This window comes from Orcinus orca, chromosome 9, assembly GCF_937001465.1.
Source record: "Orcinus orca chromosome 9, mOrcOrc1.1, whole genome shotgun sequence".
Lineage (NCBI taxonomy): Eukaryota > Metazoa > Chordata > Mammalia > Artiodactyla > Delphinidae > Orcinus > Orcinus orca.
Genome location: NC_064567.1, coordinates 73,869,974 through 73,891,960, shown reverse-complemented (window position 1 = coordinate 73,891,960; position 21,987 = coordinate 73,869,974). Strand labels below are relative to the sequence as shown.

At 41.6% G+C, this 21,987-nt stretch overlaps 1 protein-coding gene across 1 annotated transcript in view; it reads right to left on the bottom strand.

The window, feature by feature from the left end:
• DNAH11 (dynein axonemal heavy chain 11) overlaps positions 1-21,987 on the bottom strand; it is a 315,752-nt gene that overhangs the window by 11,797 nt on the left and 281,968 nt on the right. The window contains 7 exon segments of the mRNA XM_049714548.1: positions 80-322; positions 6,403-6,522; positions 9,241-9,432; positions 14,286-14,513; positions 17,603-17,730; positions 18,578-18,726; positions 19,899-20,092. Of these exon segments, the coding sequence (XP_049570505.1) occupies positions 80-322; positions 6,403-6,522; positions 9,241-9,432; positions 14,286-14,513; positions 17,603-17,730; positions 18,578-18,726; positions 19,899-20,092 (1,254 nt within the window).

Genomic DNA, 21,987 nt, shown 5'->3' with positions numbered 1-21,987 from the left:
ATTAGCTGTGCACTTAGGATTAGTGTACTTTACTGTATATACAGTATAACTCAATAGAAAAGAAAGAATGACCCTCTACCTTGTCTTCTGTGGGCTGTCCCAGCTCTTCACCGCTGAGTGCATTCCTGGGCTGCATCTCCAGCAAAGCTCTGAAGAGAGTGTTGGATGTGACTGTCAGGAATTCTATTTCAGCATCTGGGTGGAGGCCATACAGTGCTGGGCTTTCCGGAGGAAGCATCTCTTCTATGTACTGGTGGTAGCCTGAATAATCCAGATTGGGTGGGGCAGCAAATCCTGGTGCCAGCATCAGTTCACCATCAACCTTCAACCACAAAGGAAAAGTCAGTTATTCCAAATCTAAGTGGACATCAATCTTCATTTCCCAAACACCTTGAGAACACTCTGGTAAGATGGTCCCAGCACAATGCTGGATCGATAGCGAGCTCTCTAGACTATCTCTTGACCCTCTTGTAATCAATCACTCTGCTCTGTGTATGGTACCACGCTGACCTCTGGGGAGGAGTCCAAGGAACACACATGAATCCCATCCTTAAGAAGACCTGGTTTGCGGTTTGCTTGGGGTAACACGATACATGCACACAAAGGGAACGGACAGGTGCTGAGCCATCTACTGTGTATTGGTCACCCTGTTGCATGCTTGAAGTCACTGATTCTCCCAGATATCCCCATTTCGCAGAGAGAAGTTGAGATTCAGAGTAACTTGCCTGGGCATATGTTTGATTTTAATCTTAATTCTGAACTCATTTTAGTATGACTTAATAGTACTTAATGCAGTACTACTTCAAACTGTTTTATGTATTATGCACGTAGATTTTGTAAACGTGCATAATTATATGTTTCTATCTTAAAAAATACGTGGGAGTGTGTGTAACTAACATGTTATAGGGCAGTATACACTAAGAGTCAAATGAGTGCTACCTCCCCGTGACTTTGAGCTTCTCAGGGCAGAGTCTGTGTAGCTCATCTCAAGATCTGTAGACCCTGGGGCAACTGCTAGCTAGCACATACTGGTGCTCAATCCAAAGTTGCCTAATGAGTGAGTGGCTGGAGTTATCAGGCATTAATCACACCCATCCACTTCATTCAGGCCGGGGAGAAGGGTTAGACATTCCACCGGGAAGAATGTTCTCAACCAAGGCAATGCAAGCAGAGATACCAAAATGTAACTAAACAATTTATGGGCCTCAGTCTCTGACCAGCTATAAACGCAGTCAATCCAGCGCTTATACTTTTCTGGTTAACTCAGTGTAATCTCAGACTTTTTTCCCCCCGATTGTTCTTTAGTTCCCAGGGGACCATTACACTTCTGTTTAATTTTCCCGGCCTCTCTTGCTGTGAATTCTGTCTACATGCACTTAAATGTACAGGGAATGCTAGTTTTTAAAAACCATCACCTAATGTAGCTATTTTAGGCCTACAATTTTAAAATCATTTTCTGAAAATGGGGTTTGTCTCTGTAATTGTGTATGTTCATGCTATCTGGTCCCCTCACTATCACCTGGAGACAAAGTGACTGTTCATTACTTCATTTAATCGTATGAACTGATCACCTAGTATACCCCAGTAAGCCGTGGAAGTATAAGAGATTCGTATGACCTAGTTCTTAAGGAACTCACAGTCCAATGGAGACAAAATCAGCGCGATTTTCTACACAATCATGTCATCTGTGAGTAGCGGCAGTTCGTTCCTTCCTCCTCAAACCTGCAATCCCAGATTGCCCAGGGAGCTCATGTCCTTAGGGATGATGCTCAATTGCTCTCCTGAATTCCAAAAGGCACTTTAAATGTTAAAGTCAGAATTTCTATTTTTATTTTGTATCGGGAGAATTTTCAAGTTATCCAGTCTTTCGTATTGCCAGAAACATAGACCTGGACCCAATAAACATGAGAAGGAGCAATGCAGACTCTCTTGTGACCAGTATCCATCAGCTAGGCTTGTTTTATTCATTTATTCACATTTCCTATCATTTCACATTTATATATCAAAATAATCAAAATTAAAATTTTACCTGACTCAGCGTGACCAAAACAAAACTGTGAAGGGGATTTAACCTCACCATTACTGGATAGATAAATTAGCCAAAATAAAAATGCGGGCACAAAATATGAATACTAAAACCAGAAGTTAGACTAAACATCTCCAAGCCAAAATGTATTCCCTACAAACAAGGACTTGATTTTCCCTATTAGTGCTCAAATTGTTAAAAGAAAATTTAAGAGCCACAGTTAATTGTTTTTCAATGCAGCCAAAGTTAAACAGAATTTCAAGCAAAGAAAGTAACCAAAAAGTGGAACCACTTGGAACTTTTCAAAATGCCTGGGGACTGGACATTTGAGTGAATATTCATAGAATGCTGGTGGGAGTGCAAATGGTCCATGCTTTCTGGAAAGACAATTAGGCAGTCTGTTTACAAATATGTGAAGAGTGCCTTCCCCATGTTGGGCAGTGAGCAAAGCAAAGGCAAACAGCAAAGTCAACGGGAAGGGCTAGGTTTATAGCCAGACAGATCTGGTTCAGTTTCCCCACCGTGCGGTTTGGTGGTCTTCAAAAAATGACAGTTTATCTGAGTTTCAATCTCATCGGTAAAATGGGGATCCTAATAGCAACCTAAAGATTGTGGCCATGAGAATTTAACGACAATGTATGCAAATAGCTAGGCACATAGCAGCCTTTTTACAAAGGTTAGTTTTAGTCTTTCCTGTGCCCTAGAAACAGACATGATTACCTCAAGCACACCCTAATTTTCTAGAAGGAAAAACAAAACCTGAGAATGTCCTACTGTAAGTTCCTACTATGATGTCAAACAAGTAAAGCTCGATAAGCAAGGCTTAGTTCACACAGAGACTTCTGTTCTCTTACTTTAAGAAATCTGTGAAAATGTCAACATACTCAAGGAGCTCTGGGAATCCTGATTCTAAATCCAAGCCTTCTCCCATCCCACTTAGAGGCTTTTATGAAAAGCTGCTTCTTGCTGATGGGACCCTAACTCTCTGCACTGTGGCCACCTGTCCTGCCTTTGGGGGAGGGCTGTTTGATAAAGTTATTGTTAGGCCTCAAAGAGTCAGTAGTTCTAAATTAACATGTCTCCAGAGAAGACACACAAATGACTAATAAGCACAGGAAAAGATGCTCAACATCATTAGTCTTCAGGGAAATGCAAAACAAAACTACAATGTGATACCACTTCACAGCCACCGCGAGGATGTGGAGAGAACGGAACCCTCGTATATTGCCAGTGGGAATATAAAATGATGCAGCCACTTTGGAAAACAGTTTGGTGGTTCCTCAAAACATTAAACATAGAGTTACCATAAGATCCAATAATTTCATTTCTATGTATATACCCCAAAGAAGTGGCAATGTATGTCCATGCAAACACATATATGAATATTTAAAGCAGCGTTATTCATAATAGCCCCGAAGTGGAAACAACGCAAATATCCATCAACCGATGAACAGATAAACAAAATAGTGTATCGATACGATGGAATACTATTTGGCCCTTAAAAGGAATGAAGTACTGATACATGCTATAACATGGATGAACCTTGAAAACATGCTAAGTGAAAGAGGTCAGGCACAAAAGGCCCGATATTGTGTGATTCCATTTATACGAAATGTCCAGATTAGGCAAATCTATAGAGACAGAAAGTAGATTAGTGGTCGCCTGGCGCTGGGGAGTGGGGCAGGTTGAGGAGGAGAGGATGCTGAGTGACTGCTACTGTGTACCCTAATTTCTCAAATGAATGAACAGAGGCTCAGGTTCCGTGATGTATCTAAAATTGCACAGCAAACACAAGGGAGCACTGAATTTGAACCCGAGCTTTTTTGTCATTTTGTTTTACTTCAAAGCCCAACTTTTAAGCTGTTAATATTTGACAGCTTTCAGGTGACCTGATACCTTATTTTCCAAAAGTAACTTACCGTATTACTTGTTTAGCATTGCCAAGTACGCACCTTACATGAGAGAAGAATATTAATTATAATTCCCTAACTTTGGCCAGGAACCCTCTAAAGCACATTGCCATTGGGGAGCCCTCTCTAAATGCCGTGTCATTTACCCAACAAGAAACTCATTCATCCTCCTAACACGACAAAGCCACTGAAAGCATTCCAAGGTTTGACCACGTACCCATGTAACCAAAGACACTGATTGCCAAATAAGTTAACCAATGTGAGAAGCGGCTAAAAGACATCCTGCAAGATGCTGAAGTGTTAGCTTAAGTTCCTAATAACGTAAACAGCATGAGCAGGAAACATCTGTATGAGAACAAAATAACTGGGATTTTGCAGTTTCTGCCACCAAACCAGTCAGTGCTTTAGCTTGCTCTGGTGAGTTGACAAGGTAGTGCTTTCTGGTGAGGATGCAGGACTGCAAATGAGCATCTCCATCCTGAAAACCTCACCAGAGCAGCATGGAAGGGCAGGTACCTAAATTTCTAAAGGGCTAATGCACACACCAGAGATGCCCCTCAGGTTGCATCATCTATATTTATTTTACAATTATGTGAATGGGAGTTCAGGCTTGTGAAGGTTAATGGACTGTCTCGGTTGGCAACAGTAATTCACTCTCATCCTCAGGCCAGAACCAGAGAGGGAAGAGCAGAGTGAGTTTGTCGCTCTGCCCCTTGACCTCCACCATCATTCAGAGAAATCAGCCTCTGTAAAGGTAGCACACCCGACCCTGTTTATCTTTCCCATCTCCATGGTAACGTACTCCCAGACCTCTTCTGAGGAGTGACTTCCAGTTGCGCTAAATTGAAAGTGTCTTTCTGACCCGTGAAACCTTACTCATTAGAACTAAGGAAAGACCAGGAGACTCACAGTCAAAAGAAACAAATAATGGTCACGTGGCAGGAAAGCCTTTTTTTTTTCCCCTGCCTTGTCCCCAAATTGTTTAACATTATTAAAAGTAGCAAAAAATAATCTGTCCTCCATTTTCTATATGAGACTACATACAGTACACCATGTTTTCTAATACATGATTATATTACTTCTCAAAATGGACTTGAGGAAGGCATAATGCTTTTAGGAGATGAAGTTCTCAAGAAATTACGAACAGGAGGTTGCTCAAACTATTTTTAAAAAAAATACACAGCACAGCTCTAAACACAGTTGGTGTCTTGCCCAAGTGGGAGTAGAGATGGCACGGTGGAGGGTGCCTTGGGTTTCCAAGAAATAATCAGGCAACGGCCATGAACCTGGAAACCTTTGGAGAGAGACATGAGAAAAGTATGCCACCACTTTCAGCTACTTCAGTATGGAAGACAAGGACTGAGTGCTTTTTCCAGAAAACCCAGCACCAGCCACAAACCATGTGGGTGTGTTGGTGCACACAGACATGGGGCTAGCAAGATGAGAAATGGGAAAAGGGTACCTGGCCTCTTTAAGCTCCAGTACAAGGGAGCTCTGCCCCTTCCTCACAGAAGGAAGAACTGCCCTCTCACATCACCGCAGTTTTCTTGAGCACATATTTAGTTAGGAGTTAGTGATCAAAATTTAGAATACTCCATGGCTTCTGTGCCAGAGAAAGAACTATAGAGTTCACTTGTATCAGAGCCGCTGAATTGAAATCAATACATCTGGCTAGAGCCCCTGCCTGGGATAACTGGGAGACCTGGGGCAAATCACCGTGACCCAGTCTCTTTGTCTATGAAATGGGGTGACAGTGTCAGTGCTGTGTACCTCACGGGGTTATCTCAAAGATCCAGTGAGTCTGTGCATGGGACGGTGCTTCATGTGGGCACAGAAACCACCTGCGGTGGTGGCAGGGAGGTGTCTTGCTAAAACACAGATTCGGATTCTGTGGGTCTGGCATGGGGCCCAAGATCCTACACTTCTAACAAACTTCCAAACTCCCTGGAAGGTGTGCCAGAATATACTCACAGAAGGCCAAGAATCCTCAATAACGTTCAAGAATTATTTACATAGTGGAATCAGTTTAAAAAATTCTTAGAGAAAGCAAACTATCGCTTATATGCAGAATCTAAAAAAAAAAAAAAGGGATACAAATGAACTTATTTACAAAACAGAAACTGACTCACAGACTTAGAGAACAGACTTTTGGTTACCAGGGGGGGAAGGGTGGGCGGAAGGGATAGTTAGGGGATTGGAACGCACACACCGCCATATTTAAAATGGATAACCAACAAGGATCTACTGTATAGCGCAGGGAACTCCTCTCAATATGATGTAACAACCTAAACGGGAAAAGAATTTTGAAAAGAACAGATAACGTGTATGTATAACTGAATCACAGGGCTGTACACCTGAAACGAACACACCATTGTTAATCAGCTCTACTCCAATATAAAATAAAAAGTTAAAAAAGAATCTTACTAGAACTTTCTCCTCTGTGAAATGACTTAAGAAATGTCTTACCAGAGAGGGATTCATGAATTCTTCTAAATACACCCGACACAGTTTGCGATCCCAGTCATCTGTGATGTGGCCCCCGTACATGATCTCACCAAAGAGGTAACGGAGGTCTTCCCATGGGACCTGGCGGGAGAGGAGAGGGGAATCATGCCAACGTTCACTTCCGGGTTCGGGGCACCTGCCTCCGAACAGTCAGTCAGCAGCAAGTGCCTCTCTACAAGCCCCCACCTACAGGAGCATTTAAAAGAGGCTCAGGAATTGTCTGAATTGCCAGGATTGAATTGGCTGAGAATTATTTTCAGTGTGTTTTAATACATTCAGTGAGCTTTTAATGAGGCGGAGCTTTTAATGAAGATTTTAAAGCAAACCAGATTATTCCTAGAACATGTTATGCAGTTAAGGTTTACACATTCAGAACCTCATCTAAAAACCACAAGAGGGTGTTGGTTCATAGGACCTTTGAGGGATGACATTTTTATGATCTGATTTATACCAGGTTTTATGATCTAAATCAAGGAAAAGAAAGAAAAACCTACACAATTTGAATTTGGGGTGTTACTTAGAATTCCATCACCTTCCAAAAGTCCAGGCAAACCAAGCCGTTTGCCACAGATTGATTTGAGGGCTCGGTTTATGGCATGACTGGCCTCCATGACTGTTCCAAGTGCTGTAACTAATGACTGTAGTATGTTTTATTCAAGGAATCACCGTATCTCCTCTTTATTTGGCTTCGCAGGGTTTGAAGCCCCTCTTTGCTACCCTTTAGCTTCCTCTGGGTTTGCAAAACATGCCAGTTTGTGATGAAGCCTTTCTAGACAGAAACCTTTATACCCTTGGGGGCAGTATACTGCCTCCCAGCAGTTCAAGTAAAAACTTAATTATAGCCTTCATTTGTTGCATGATGTGACAGAACAAGTAAAATTGCTTCAACTATTCCAATGTACTTGGCTACAACTTTATTTGAATAATTTGAATAAATGAACGTCTTCCTTTTAAGCCACTTTGATGTGAATGAAAAATTAAAGTGGCTACACTGTACCATGCTCTCTCAGCCATGCCATGGACTACCTCCCATAGAACAGAAATGGATGGGAAACAGAGACCTCTTAACTTTATTTCTCTGATCACATTTAATTAATGCCTGCTATACATTATTATCTGATATATAGCTCCCTCAAGATTTTAATCAGCTAGGGATCTATTCTTCTCAATAATTGATTTTCTTCCCACAAATCTTTGTTTTTTTACAAATACTTTTTTTTTTTTTTTTTGTAACCCTTCCCTTGGCACAGTGGTACAGCCTGAAAAAAATGTGAACTTGTTGTTACTCAGTAGAGGTCTTCTTGGGCATGTCCCCCAAACTGTACTCCACAGGGTGGGAGAAAGGTACTGCTACAGAAAAACAATTTTTCTTCCTACTCCCTCTAGGCTTTGTAAAACCAAAGTCAGATGTTATGTAGCCCCATCCCCAACCTTAAATGTAAACAACCAAATGATGTTTTCAATTAAAGCCTTCCAACCTTGACATTCAAGAATTTCCGGATGGTGAGACTTACGAAATTCATATGGAAAAATATCGAAGTTCTTACAATAGTTAAACGTTGGCATTCCCTAAGAAGTAATCTTTAGATCTCTCAGTTATACTCTGTAACCTTGATGATCTCATCTAATCTCATGACTCGAAATATCATCTATCATCTGCCTACTTCCAAGTTTATACATATACCTTCCGGAAAAGGGCATCTTGTACAACCAAACTATGTGGGCACGTCAACTTAATTCCCAGATCGAACTAACTTGCTTCGTGATGTGATGTGTGGTGAATGACTTGGGTCAAGACATCTAAGACACAAGAGCGTGTGTTTAGAACCTAAAGCTGTCTTGATGCTGGAACACCCGTGGGAGAAGCAGCAGGACATAACACACCCATGTTATGTACAAAGTGTACATATTCAGATAGTAGTCAAACCATCTTCAAAGCTTGAGAAAACTTTGATAACAATAATTACCAAAAGAACAAAAAAGAACCATTTATACATAGAAACATGGTTGAATGGTTTTAAAGGCCCTTTAATAGAAAGTGTGGCCTAAAGCACCATGCCTGGTTGGTTCTGACAAACATACCTCGATTTTAACAGATTTAACTTAATGGAAAAAGTTTCCCTTATGAGGACTAAGCCAGAATATCCTTACAAATGATTCATCCTTCTTGAAATCCAGTCACTGAGTTTATAAGAGTTTACACAAATGTTCTTGATGAAGCATTCCCGTTCCCATCTGTAGAACACATTTTAGCTATGAAATAAAATCATTCATCTACCTTTAACTTCAAATCGAGGGGAACATTACTGAAAAAGTCACAACAAGGTGGCATCCTTAATACATAATAATGACATATGCAGGAAATGCACCATTATTTATACATGTGACGTGCTGTAAATTGCTTCCATCATCAGAACTAATTGTAGTGATTATTAATGCAGTGTTATGAACTGTCAGAATTGCTGTATGTAATTACATTTGTGCACATGCTTCATTACCTGCCTAATGAATCTGGCATACATGCACATGTAAACCACTGTTTTTGTTAACATAATGAAGGACATTTTTTTTTTTTTTTTTTTTTGCACTAAGCTGCTGATGTAGAACTGGCTTGACCCATCTCATAAAGTTCGAGCATCCACTGTTGTAAAACCTCACACTTGGCAGAGGATGCATATGTAGTGTCAGCTATTTCAATAATAGCTTCGAAAGAGAAATTATGGTCCACTTTGATAGTGCCCAAAGACTGACAGATTCAGTACACTCCTCGGAAGAGGTTATCTGGCCACTGGCACTTACGTTAGGGTTTGCCTCTAAGTAGTTGCAGAGGACGTTGGCGCAGATGGTGAGGTCTCCAGAATTGAACGGATAGCAGCGGCTCCAGCCCTGGGGGCCAAACCTCAGTCTCCCAGCAACACAGGCATGGAAGTAGCACAGAGAGAAGAGAATGCTTTTAAACTCCTGCGCCTTGGAGCACACATCAAGTGTATCCTGGGAGAAAAGAAAGAATGTTTGATCATCCATCCGTATGGTTTCCAAGGGTAAGGGTCTGAGTTTTCAATCATCTTGCAGAGGACTTTGAGGGAGACCTAGGACAGAGGTAACATGCAGTTTTAAGCTAGGAGAGCATAAGAGAAGACTGGCATTTGCCAGTCTGTTGATTTAAGAGGAATGCTTTTATTTTGCTTCAATTATTCTTCTGTTTCACTAGAAAATGAGACAATTCATTTTGCCAGTGGTAATAATGCCTGACATCAATTTCCCCTGCAAAAATGTTCTTGTACAATCTGTTTGACAAAAGGCCATCATCTTAATTTCATCACTGTAGCGGAATATAAGTTAATGCCAATTCTCCATTCCTCCTGGTTCCATAGTAATACCGATTATCTGGGCACACAGCCACTCATCAAAAAGCAATCTCCCAGCCCCTCTTGAAGCCAGATGTGCCACGTGACCAAGTTTTTGCCAACAGAATTTGAGCAGAAGTGACGTATGCAACTTTCACGTCACTTGCGTAAAGGGAAATTGCTTGGTCTGGTTGTCGTTCTTTTCCCTTTCCTATGAGCTACAAATGATAATGACTGGACGACTTGGAAGCTGGGAGTTAGGTACAGTGGAGGCACCACAAGCTTGGGTGTGTGGCGGATCTCATGCACCAGAGCTGCCAATTACGTGTGAGAGCTTATCTTGTATGAATCACTATAATTTTGTACTGTCCCTTGACTAATACAACCACCACAACAAATGGTTTTCTTCCAATGAGCTGAAAATAAAACTCACTGTTGGAATAACAGAACAGCATATGGAAGATTGGAAAACATATGTCCTGTAGAGTAGATCCATAAGATGATTTTTTTGCAAATGCAGAGGGAAACCTGGTATGCTACACTGATATGCTTATGGCCCCCAAAGCCATAAAATTAAAAGGTGAAAAACAGCCATCTGTGTCTTAAGGGTAGTACTTTACCCATTCTCAAATCCGGCAGTCCTGTGAGGCAAACAAGGAAAAACGGAGGATGACTCCTTCAACTGATGGTGGGCAGCGGAGGAAGGTGAGGCCAAAACAGCACCTTCCTGCCTTGTCCTTTAAAACGGTCAAATTACACCCGGTCTACATTTGAATGGATCTGACAATGTGGGCATCTATAATACAAAATATGTTTAGCCCGTTTGGGGTGGGAGCTCAGATCTGGCCTCCCAGAGGCCTTTCAGTAAAAGTCTAAACCAAGCCTAGATTTGTTCTCTTGGTCCAGGACCAGAAGAGCATTTTAGTTTCTTTCTCTATCGCTGTCATCAGAATCCAGGGTTACCACCAAATATAGTTCTAGAATTGGCCAGGCCACATACACTGCTGACCCAACTAAATCACTAGGCTATTCTCAATGACTAGGCCACTTCTAGGAAATTTATGGGGCTCAAAACTATACAATCATTACAAATAACTTCTCCACAGCTAAACCTCAAGTAAAGGGCAAGCTTGTGAAAGAAGAAAAGAGAAACCATGTAAGTGGAATTAATGTTGAAGGATATAAAAATACATTGCTTTTAAAAGGAAGACATTTCTAGGAGACCAAATGGAAGTGACAAAATTTTATGATCCAACAAGTCACCTAACACCCTCCCTGAATTACATATAGTCCACGGAAAACCCAAGTACTACAGTTAGTACATTACTTCCGTCTATATACTTCATATAACTGACCTAATTTTAGCCTCACTGCTAAAAAAACCCAAAATCATAAGTCAATGCCCATTTCATGACGCTCCGATAATATAAATGACATGAGAAGAAAATGTGAATCAGGCATTCCTAAGAAAAATACGAGTCTGCCTAACATTCTACACTTCAGGTCAATTGTATTTTTACAAAGCAAGTGATCAAGTGTTTGTATCAGAAAATATACAAACAGCATTGTGAACAGAGAACAGGCATCCACACACACATAACAGTGTTGCATGCACACAGATGCCAATTTTACATGCACAATTACCATTATTTGTTTCTGCTGCAAATCTTACAGAAAAAGAAATTTACATTCTTGCTTCAAAAATCTGGTTATCTGGGGATGCAGGGAGCCCAAACATTTATGACATCTTCAAGAGGCAGCGCTACTAAGCTGAAAGAGGGTTAGGTAGGCAGCATCCTAAAGAAAAGGTTCTTTACATCTTGGTCACTTACTGATCATATTTACATAAATATTCTAGAATGTTCAAGGTAATAAAGGATCAATATCAAATGCACTTTGTTCGCTATGAATACACATGTCAAAATTTGAGGATAAATTCTGACTTGGGGAGAAGATTAAGAACACAGATTTAATTTGACTTGAAAATCAAAGCATGGAAAATGAAAATACCTAAACAGAACAGTTAACTTGTCTAGATCCCTTAGGTGCTTTTCTCATCCAAGAAGGGCAGCCAGGCAATAGGAGCAACTGGGACCCATTTACCTAACCCAAATGAGAACCAAGGTAGATGGCATTCATCACCCTCTGTCCACGTCACAGGCTTCAACAAGATAGGGCCACGGCAGCGACACAGAACATCCAGGATGATACAAGGAGACTTGGGAGAGGAGGAGGTCTGTGATGGAGACCACTATCTGCCCGCCCTAAAGTGCCTTCCTGCTGACTTTCAGCTGGGCATACACTGCCCAAGATAGATTTACTTTTCCAGCCTCTCTTGCAGCTAGGTAATGCAGTGTGAATTAGTCTGACCAATAAGTTGAAAGAAGTATTGTGTATTAACTTGCAGAATGAATCTTTACAAGAAAGCAAACATGGTCCCTTTGTCATTTTCTTTGTTCCTTCTCTCATCCTACTTTCTGGAACACAGCTATGGGAGCTGCCACCCTCACTGCCACTTGGGACCACGGCAAGCCCATCCTAGAAATGGTGAAATGTAAGCAAACTGGGTTGATGACAACTTTGTGGTGACACAAAGGAGCTCTGAATGACCTAGCTCCTGAATTCTCATGTGGCAGAAATACCTTGTTTAAGCCACTGTTGTTTTGTACTTCCTTCATAATTCTAACTGATAAAAGGGTTCTAGAAACCTATACACAGATAGCCAGGGAGCACAGGCTAGTACCCTTGAATTACATAATCTGAATATAACCCACATTTTTTTCTAACATAATAACAGTTCAGCATTCATAAAAGACTCTTAAATTTTTTAGATTTTCTTTAGAATCTTTTTTTTAAACATCTTTATTGGCGTATAATTGCTTTACAATGGTGTGTGTTAGTTTCTGCTTTATAACAAAGTGAATCAGCTATACATATACATATATCCCCATATCTCCTCCCTCTTGCGTCTCCCTCCCACACTCCCTATCCCACCCCTCTAGGTGGTCACAAAGCTTTAAAATCTCAGGTTTGGGCTAGAATAGGTTTGATGGAAAGTTTATTTAGTGAATCACATTGATTAGCTTTGCTTTTGCTACTTATGAACAAATTTAATCTTAATGTTTCAGAGGAGCCTTTCCAGTAGATAAGAAATATTCACCCCTGAAGTTCTTAAGACCCTTTTCAATAAATGTGACCAATTATTGTAAGGGGTTTTCCAAGTAGCAGTAAAAAAAAAAAACCCTGATACTTTCATAAATAAACTAGAACATGCTGTTCTTAACTGGGGAAGGAATTCATGCATAGGCTTTGGGGGATCTGGTCATCCCTATGATTGTATGCAACAATTTTCTTTTAGTGTGCATTTCCCTGGGGAGAGTATCCATAGCTTTATCAGATTATCAGAGAGATGCTTACCAAAAAAAAGCTGAAGGACAACTGGGCTGAAGCCTGTTTACTCATGAACTGCTCACTTTTCACAAATAAAGACAATTGTTCTGGGAAGTTGGATAAATCCTATTTAAATACGTCAAACTCCTCTTTTGTACTTACTTTGAGAGAGAGAACTTGAGAATGTCACAGATGGCCAGGAATTATAAATTGAGGGAAGATAAAATACATGCCTGTCTTAGTTTGCAAAAAAGGATACTTCAAACATGTAACAGGCTCAACAGAGTTTTTGAGTGCCTTTTGTTTACACAGCCCATTGGGTAAACAGGCACAAACTACTCAATTATTGAATTGAGCAATTAACTGCATTCTTCAAAACTATATTCTTAGGTGGCCAATTATTTTAATGCCTTCATAATGTTGGTTTTCTCATCTTAGCCCAGAGGGACCTAGAGAAAAAGTTACGCATGTGGGAATGTTTCATAGAGGATAATAACATTTCTAACAGGAGGCTGAATATTTATCACCACATCATACGTGTTTCCTCTTTCGGGCTTATTCTACTTCTCCTAATAAGAATGCTGTTTATCAAGGATTTCTAAGAAATTAGAGGAAGGAATGGGAGCTCAGAGAAATAGCAACAAAGGAAACTGACAGACTTGATTATGACACAGACAGATGTGGTAATTTGAACAAGCAGACTAATGGTAATAGAACTATCATTAATTTATAAAGGTACTAATTTATTTGTTTTATTTTGGAAGGACATGAAAATGTAAATCTGAAGGCAGGAGGGATATAATCTAAAAAGAAGGGCTTTAAATTGACTAATATCAAAACCAGATCAAAATATTAAGTCGTATACTACAACTCCTGCCACGTCATCATTAGCGTCATCAATCTTCTCAACGACGTCAATAAGAACAATGGCTTTTTCTCTTTCTATGGCTAGAGATACTAGTCTGCCATGTTTGTCTTCAATAAGCAAGCTCCTCAGAAAGGTACGTGGTTCATTCTCGTTACACATGTGGCTGTGGTTTTAGGTCTCACGGTCTTGTGAGAAGACCTGGACTTCAGTGTCAGACCAGGCTGCTTCTGCATTCTTACCTGATCAAAGTTGTCGAGTGCAGCATGCAAATTGGCCAGCATTCCTGTGGGGGGCTCATTAGTAATCTTGATGGAATTTTCCAGGAGTCCTGGAGGGATGACATGTTCATTTGGTGTAGGTGCAGACTCAGCACTCATGAAAACCCTGTAATCTCTGTGGCTTCCCTGGCTGAATCTTTCAAGGAGTTTCTCCAAGGTTCCGAGCCACTTGGCTACCAAATGGACATTCTGAAAAACAGCATGGTTTAGAATTCCTGTGAGACTGAAGTACATTACTTAAATTATAGGATTACAACATTCTCCTGTACATGAATGAGTTGGAAACTCAGAGAACCACGATTTAAAGTTTCCTTTACTAGCGCATTAGGGAAAAAAAATAAACCAAGTCAGAATTGAACACTGAACACTTTAAGTGCTCCAAATCACTACAGTTTGTCTTTGTAAAACAAAATCTCCTTCTAACACTCACCTACTTCCAACACCCGCCAATCACTTCTGAGATGGAGTTCTTGATACTTTTCTTTGTTACAGTTCAAACTCAATTACTAAGACTTATCTGGGTTAGTTTAATCAAGTATAAAGGCTAGAAATGCACCTGATCCCCTACTTCATTGTTACTGACGGAAATCTCCTCTACTCAAACTCCTACTCATTAGTATATGAAACAAACATAAAAATATTTTAACAGTGACTTTGGAGTCAGGGAACAGAAAAATCTCCAAGTGAGCCGTCGTTGTACACTGGCATTCTCTGGAATCCAGCCTGGGAACCATTCTTGAGGATACTGGCTTTGAGACTGGCTAGATTCTTGCGGCCATTTGTCCAAGGGTAGCAGTGTTTGTGCGACATTTTTAGCCAATACACATATCTTGAAAACCACCCATGTTGCCCATGAAAAATGACTTTTTTCCATTATATTAATTCACAAATCATCTGGTGTGCATCTGAGACAAAGACCGTGCCAGTCTGCTACCTTAGTGATAGTTTTCTCTGGAGTGTGGGTTTTTGATAAAACGCCAACTAAATATCCTTAGAGGGGCTATCTCTGATCACAGTAATTGACCAGCGCAGAGTTTGGTTAGGAACTCATTAGCATGTGCATACATATCATCTGCCTACGCTGACAGAATTTAATGTAAATTACAAACAATATAACAAGTTCCTATTATGCTGGGCTTCTCATTCGTCAAAGAATGCTTCTCTTTTAACTGCCAATCAAATGTATCCTAGAAACCTTCAGAAGCTGCCAAAAAGCCTGGGATAGTCTCTCCTCTCCAATTATTCCATGTGTGGAGAGAACTAGTGAAAGTTACATTCTAAGTTACCGGCTTACCATTGAAAACAAAAATCAAAGGTCTAAAATAGATACCCAAAAGGAGATCCTTCACCAAATAAGGTCTTTTGAGACGTTTTTTAACGGTAAAACTTACAACTTGCATTTTTTTTGGGGGGGGGGGGCGACGGGTAGCGCAGCATAGATATAAAAATAACAGAAACATTTTACTTTGATCACTATGTTCTCTTGAGGAGGACTGCACCCCTCCCAGTTTCTCTCCAGTCTGAGCCGCCGGACGCATGAGAACTCGCAAAGAACGTTCCCTTTTGTGGGGAGAGCTCAGCATCTACCCAACGGACCCAGCAACAACTGCTATCTCTGGAAAAACAAAACCTCCACTGTTACCTGTCTGACTCTGTGAGGCTCAGAAGGGACACACCATCCCAAGTCCCCATACTGAAGTCTCATCTAAGCAGTAGGTTTTACTCTCCCAGAAGGTTATATTCTTCTTGGACACTGGGCAGTTTCTTAGTGAATCCAATTTTATTTCAAGCAGAAACGCAGAATGCATCAACCCCAGATACTGGAGGCATTAAGGAAGGCCAATGTCATATCTGCATGAGGGTGGCAGTGTGGGCTAGCGGAAAGAACGTCGCCTGCTGGCGGACAGACTCTGCCACTTTCCTGCTGTGTGGCCTTGAGGCTCTCCAAACCACTCGGAGGCTCAGTTTTCTCACCTTTATAATGGGATGACAATACCTACCCTTGCAACTTTGCTGTGATGATTAGAGATGATGTATCCTACAAGTTGCCTAGTAAAGAGCCTGACATATAAATAAGAACCTTTGGGATCACTGTGCTGCAAGTCAAATGGCCATTTCCAGACCTGCTGAGACAGCTGGCGCACCCTGCTGAGGAAGGAGTGAGCTTGGAGTTAGCTCGGCCCCTAGGTGCCTCCTAAAGCTTGCCTGGGCTCCACTGGTTCCTGGATTCTTGCTGGTACAAACTAAAAAATGTCACTCGTCATCTGGTTCTATATGAACAAAGGCACTAGCCACTGCAGTGGCTGACTTTCAACCCACCCTGAAAGGAGCTCAGGGCAGAGATCAGGAATGAGGCTTTCTGTGCTCTGGGAAAATCTGGTAGAACAGGCCTTCAGATAGTTAGATATTTTCGGGAGAAAATTTTATGAGCTCAATTCCTTGCATCTTCTCATACCTAGAAAAGCACTAAAATCATGAATGGAAACATCTGCTCCTCGTGGCTAGCAGCAACCTTCAACCGAGATGTGTGCCTGACTGCATGTACCCCCTTCACCAGAATCACATAGATACTGACCTCTCCCCTGCTACCTCTTCGGATCAGTTCCTCAGAGCTGAGAGGCTGTCTCCCAGGCTACAGTCCTCATTAAGTCCCAAATAAAACTGGATTCACAGCTCTCACGTTGTCCGTTTTTTTTTTGTTTTTTTTTTCAGTCGACACTAGAATCCCCAGTGAAGGGAACCACCCCAAAGGACACTGGATTGTAGAATCATAGACCCATAAAATGTGAGCCCTAGAAAGGCAAAAGGGACCAAGTACTCAACCCCTTAATTTATAAGCAAAGGGAATAAGACACAACTAGTTACGGGCAGAGTTACGTGACATAATGAGATATGAAAAAACACTGTGTCAACTTTAAAGCCACATGCAAATGAGAGATACTGTGACAACCGTCTTAGTATTCCATACGAGCCAGTCTGTCCTCAAGCACTATTGGAGTGTTCCAGATATCCGTAAGTCAGGAGAACGATGGGGCTCCCTGTAATATTTAAAATTTTCAAGCACAATGGCTAGAAAATCCCTCAAAAAATGGTAGTCATCCTTGTCAGCAGAGCTCCTTGTCACCCTTGGAGGTGTCATTACTGCTGAGAGAACGCCATGCCCCCCAGCAGCAGATCACCGTGTGCTGTGTGAAAGGCTCATTCCCGCTGGGCAGGGGTGCTCTGCACTGCCCGTCCATGTTCACTCCCAGTGTTTTCAGGAAAACGTAATTACTCACTTGGAGTATGACCCAGTGTCCTCCTCGGGAAGCTTTCTCCAGGGCCATTTCTGCCACCATCTCCTGACCTTGTCCTAAAGACACATTGTGGAATTTTCCCGAGTCAGTTGTAAACCCAAGTCTTTTGCCTGTGGGAGGACACAACATGGCGAGAGGAAAAGTGAACCAAGGAGAGGTGAGAAGAGTCTGAAATCCTGTGGTCGGATGTCCATCTGTGGTTACTGCCGCCACCTTCCAGGTCACTTTCCTGAAGAATCCAAACTGAACCTCTGTCGTTTCAACAAGCATGATTTCAAGCTCTCAACAGCTGCCTCCTCACAAGCATTAGCAAAACCTATGGAAATCAGTTCCTCTGGTTTTGTGGTAATAAAGCTTTTGACATTTTGATAGATGGCAAGCATTGTTACCCAGCTTTACAAACTCTTGCAGGAGTAGCAAAGCATTGCCCTCATGAAAAGGAGCAACATGGGGTAGCTATCACATCATTTTTTGACCGGATTGGCTCATTGGGTAAATGCAGGAGCCCCTCACCTTGTGAAGCTGTGCTTGAATCCCGCACAGTCAGGTCACAGCTCTATTAACCTGGAATTCTCCGTGCAGGTCGTGGGGGATAGTAATCCAAAGCACAAAGCGACAGTGCCTTTCACAATCAAATAGGCTTGCTCTAATGACCATTATTTAGTCACAGGGGGCACAAGATTACAAGAGCATGGAGAAAATTGCCCTCTGGCCCTCATCTAGTCAAAAGGTGGAGAACAGTACAAAAGAACCTTGCATTATGCCAACCGGAGGAATGTTCCATTTAAACATTTCTCCAGACTACAGTGTTATTAACCTTACATTTTCCATACACTCAATCTCCAACAAATGAGAAAGAAAAGAAAAAAGCAACTAAGATAACTATGAGCTGAAAGGAAGGCTGCGTTGGCGACGGGTGAGAGGCAGGGCTGGGTGGCCAGCCTCCCGGCCACTCACCGAGGATCTCTAGGTCTTTAAGGGCATCTACCCCTGGGGAGAGGATGAAGAATACTGGGGTGGCTGGGCTGCTTTCTTCAAATGCTTTAACTAAGTCCAATCTGGTTCTCTCCACATACTTCGTACCCAGTTTTTCCTCCACGAAATTCCTGTAAAAAGAATAATGCCAAAGAGAGGATCAGTGCCTCTGACCTTGAAATGTGTCACAGCGTGAATCAGCTTAAACCACAGGCACGAGAAGGAAGCAAACTATGTTTATTACACGAGATGTTTTGTAAGAATGACAATACGAACCCACACTAGATTTATGCAGTTGAGTCCGTGAAATCCCTCTCTGCTTTAGAAGCTCTGAAAATCAGAAGCCTACCTTCCATTTTGGGGGTCTACCGAGACTCTCCTCTGAGAACCATCCAAAGCCTGCATATGGCTTTGTATCCCCCAAATCCCCTGCCAGAGCCCCCGTTACTTATTAACAGTTCATTAGATTTGCCACAGTGCAATTTTCCAGCCTGTTGGGCTTCTCATGAATATACAAATGCTTTTTGGGGTGTTTCTAACACAGGGAAGCTCAATTAAGCAGGGATTATTTGCCAGCAGCATCAGATTTAGCAGAAAGTAAGGACGACTAAACAGAATTAACTTGTAAAGTAGGGTGTGGCGGGGGCTTCTGCAAAGGGAAAATAGGCTGAACGGACAAAGCCAAGGAAGAAAACCTGAGGCTAGTGAATGCTGCTGACAAAAAAGCAGCTCGCTAGGGAAGGAACCTGGGAACTCTTTGACTGTTGAATTCAAATTAGAATTAAGCACCGTATTACCATTTAGGAGCCAAAAGGGCAAAGGAAAGGGACACTTAAACCAAGAGGTAGGCAGGCATTTCTGCTTTTAAATCCTGTTGGTTGTAAAGTTATAGGACTATGAGGGAATCCACGAAAGGCATTCATTTTTTGTTTGATGTGCAAAATCTCTGGAGCCAAAGGGCCGCTCTAAATATAAACAATGGGAATCACACTTGGGTAATGCACGTTCCTGGCCTCTGAACTCTGCCAGCTCTCTTCCTAGAATATTTCCATAGGTTCCCTGTTTCCCCTATTGCTTTCAGAATTAAGCTTTTCAGGAAGAATACGTTCAGTCTGCCGACAGACTAGCACACTGTTCAATGTTAGCAGATTTGAACACAAGTAGTGATTGCAGTATAAAAATTTCTGCAGAAATCACTTTTCATGAACATGAACCATAGACACGTCCACCAGATACTTCTAGTCCTTAAGACAAAGTGTCCTCTAGGTTAACTTGCATTTCCCGAAGTGCTAACTGCGCCCACCTGAGAGCATGTGTCATTCTGTCAGGGCGCACTGCTCTCAAAATAATCATCTTCTGTATTAAACTTTTCTTCTTCCACTCTTGTGGTAACTTTTCTTTTTCTGGACACTCGGATTCTGCCCACTTCCTCCACTGCTTCGCTGATCCTTCCACATCTCGGTCTAGGCCTTGGAACTCTTCCATGAGGGCTACTGCCTGTAATACAGTAGGGGAACAGATGGCAATGGGGTGTAGAATAGCTCTGAGTTTGAGATAAAGATGAATGTATCAAACCCTGTGTAAGTAACTTGTGCTGGATAGTGTTTGTTTCCTCTCTAGATTTACTCTGTACCCTTTCCTGCCCTGCAAAGAGGGCGATTGCTAAGGATGGCTTGAACAAAGCTCCCTGGTTCTCTGGCCTGGTTGGGTTTGACCAATAGGAACCACTGGCAAAAGGGTTGGAGAAGAGAGGCGAGGGTATTTCTTCCCCAGCTCTTTCCTGTGGTGACACCTGTGGTGACATAGTTTGGCAGCGGCTATGTTTCTTTACAGAATGCCACAGGTTCCAAAGGTAGGCTCTCTCCCATAACTTCATTTCTCAGTAGTTTCGGTAACTGCCCCTTTTCCACCTTTTCCCATCCCCATCCCTGGTTCGTCCCCTCATCTTTATTCCATATTATAAAAATATACTCTTTGTTCAACTTTTCTTAAAAATCACACTTTCATGTGCCATTTGTTTTCTGCCGAGAGCCTGATACACAACTGAACTTGAACTTGTAATTCTAAAGTAATAATCTAATTAAAAATGCTATTAAAAAATAAAACCTAGGAGACTTCCCTGGTGGTCCAGCGGTAAAGAATCTGCCTTCCGATGCAGGGGACGCAGGTTCAATCCCTGGTCGGGGAACTAAGATCCTACATACCACGGGGCCACTGAGCCTGCTTACCGCAAACTACAGAGCCCACGTGTCCTGGAGCCCGTGCGCCACAACTTGAGAAGAGAAAACCCGCACGCCACAACTAGAGAGAAGCCCGTGCGCTGCAGCGAAGAGCCCACGCAAACAAACCAATATTTAAAAAAATCTAAACGCACTATAAAAATAAGGAAGAACATAGTTATTTTTAATACATAGAAATGTTTCTGCTTTAGAAAAAAAGAGTAGGGTGAAACTTAGCCTATGATGAGCATCTCTGAGGAATTCCAGAGCCTCAGAGAATAAACTTTTAATAATAGGATCTTCTAACAGAAAAATGGAATAAGGATTGATGACTGGGGTTGAAGAATACTACCACTTTTTCCTCTACAGCATTCTGCTCTGCTTAAACATTTTACAATTATAGTAAATTACTATATTGCTGTATAAATTAACAAGACTATTTTGAAAAAGCAGAGAAATATTATAAAAAAGAAAACAAAATAAAGAAACTAGATACAGGTCAACTGAAAGAAGATTATTCATTGGGTTGACCAAAAAGTGCCTTTGTTTTTTAAGTAAAAATAAAGGACACATTTTTCATTTTCACCAAGAACTTTATTGAACAACGTATTCACCCTTTTGTTCTATTACCTTCTGCCATTTTTCAGGCAACTTCATAATTCCATCTTCCCAAAACTCTTATCTTTTTGAACAAAGAACTGTTCCAGGTGCCTTTTACAGTCTTCCAGGGAACGGAAAATTTTTCCGTTAAGAGAATTTTGTAAAGATGGAAATCCGAAGGTGCAATGTCTGGTGAATACGGCTGACGAATCAGAACTTCCCAGCCAAGCTGTAACAGTTTTTGCCTGGTCATCAGAGAAACATGCATTCTTGCGGTGTCCTGATGGAAGATTATGCGTTTCCTGTTGACTAATGCTGGATGCTTTTCATCGAGTGCTGCTTTCAGTTGGTCTAATTGGGAGCAGTACCTGTTGGAATTAATCGTTTGGTTTTCCGGAAGGATCTCATAATAGAGGACACTCCCTTCCAACCCCACCATATACACAACATCACCTTCTTTGGATGAAGTAAGACCGGCCTTTGGTATGGTTGATGGTGGCTCATTTCACTTGCCCCACGATCTCTTCCGTTCCGTTCACTGTACAGTATCCACTTTTCATCACCCGTCACAAT